Genomic DNA, 1,421 nt, shown 5'->3' on the forward strand with positions numbered 1-1,421 from the left:
TGGGTCTGGGTCTGGGTGTGGGTCTGGGTGTGGGTGTGGGTCTGGGTCTGGGTGTGGGTCTGGGTCTGGGTGTGGGTCTGGGTGTGGGTGTGGGTCTGGGTCTGATGCGCTGTCCATGTCCTCCCAGTGAAAAGGCTCTGCTGGTCAACAAGTTTGAGCTGAGCGTGCGGACCGAGGCCACGCAGGGTCTGCTGCTGTGGAGCGGGAAGGGCGTGGAGCGCTCCGACTACATTGCGCTGGCCATTGTGGATGGCCGGGTCCAGATGACCTATGACCTGGGCTCCAAGGCCGTGGTGCTGAGCTCATCGGTGCGTGTCGACACCAACCGCTGGATACGCATCAAAGCCAGCAGGTAAGAAAAACGGAATCAGCAGCAGAAGCTTTCTTTCTCTCTTTCTTTCTTCCTGGTTCAGTTAAAGGAGGATTAGACTGAATCCGTATGTCTTTGTGTTGCTGCTCACCGTGTGATATCTCGCCTGAATCCCCCGCTTATTTCTGAGTTGATGACTCTGATTAGTTTCAGATTAAGGCTGCTTTCATGCCTGGTCACACCCACGTTTGAAGCTTTACACAACAGACAGGCGCGGTGTGGAAGTTGCAGCTTAGACACGGTGATCAGTGTTCAGACGGAGAACCGCTGCTGCAGCCCAACATGTCTGCCACTCTCTGGAAGCTGCAGAACAAGATTCATGAGAAATAACTGTTGGATGTGAAATCACAGACAGGGATGTTAAAGTGTTGGAACCACAATAACTTTTCTACATTTTGTCCCATAAAACCATCCTAACCTGTTCACGGAGTATAATAGGTCACTTTTAATGCATTTTATTAGGATGTTAAGTGATTGACAAAGAATTGCATAACTCTGAAATGGAAGGGATATGTTTTTTATAAATAATATGTTAACTGTAGAATGCATTTATTTATATTTTCCATGATAAAACAGTTTGATTTAACTTTGCTGAATCAGCTCCACTTCCAGGATCAGCCTGAATGTATCTCCATCCATCTCTTTAATTCTAATCAGCGTTCCTGTCCTTTCTGAGGAAAACCTTCCCGCATCATGACGGGGCCACCGCCATGTTTCACTGTGGACCTGCTGCATTAAGTCCAATGTGCAGCGCCATCTATCCTCTATTTTCAGTTAAAAGTTTAATTTTGGTATCATCTGACCAAAGCAACTTTTTATTATATTTGCTGTTTCTTTTATTGCAGAAATTAAAATAAACTTTTATGGGTTTAAACATTCTTTTTTTTTTTTTTTTTTTTTTTTTTACCATTTTTCTAATGGAAGTCAGATTTGTAAAGTGAAATATAATATTTTTTCTTCCATTTTACACGGCACTACTTTATGTGGTTACATAAAACCCCAATAAATACTTTGAGGTTTGTAGCTGAAATGTGGAGAAGTGAATAAATAG

At 43.6% G+C, this 1,421-nt stretch overlaps 1 protein-coding gene across 13 annotated transcripts in view; it reads left to right on the forward strand.

The window, feature by feature from the left end:
• agrn (agrin) overlaps positions 1 to 1,421 on the forward strand; it is a 593,620-nt gene that overhangs the window by 566,786 nt on the left and 25,413 nt on the right. For all 13 annotated transcript variants that reach the window (XM_016661973.1, XM_016661976.1, XM_016661975.1 and 10 more), the window contains one exon: positions 128 to 352. In XM_016661973.1, the coding sequence (XP_016517459.1) occupies positions 128 to 352 (225 nt within the window). The remainder of the gene's footprint in view (positions 1 to 127; positions 353 to 1,421) is intronic.

The sequence above is a fragment of the Poecilia formosa genome, unplaced genomic scaffold (genome assembly GCF_000485575.1).
Source record: "Poecilia formosa unplaced genomic scaffold, Poecilia_formosa-5.1.2 Scaffold352, whole genome shotgun sequence".
Taxonomy (NCBI): Eukaryota; Metazoa; Chordata; class Actinopteri; order Cyprinodontiformes; family Poeciliidae; genus Poecilia; species Poecilia formosa.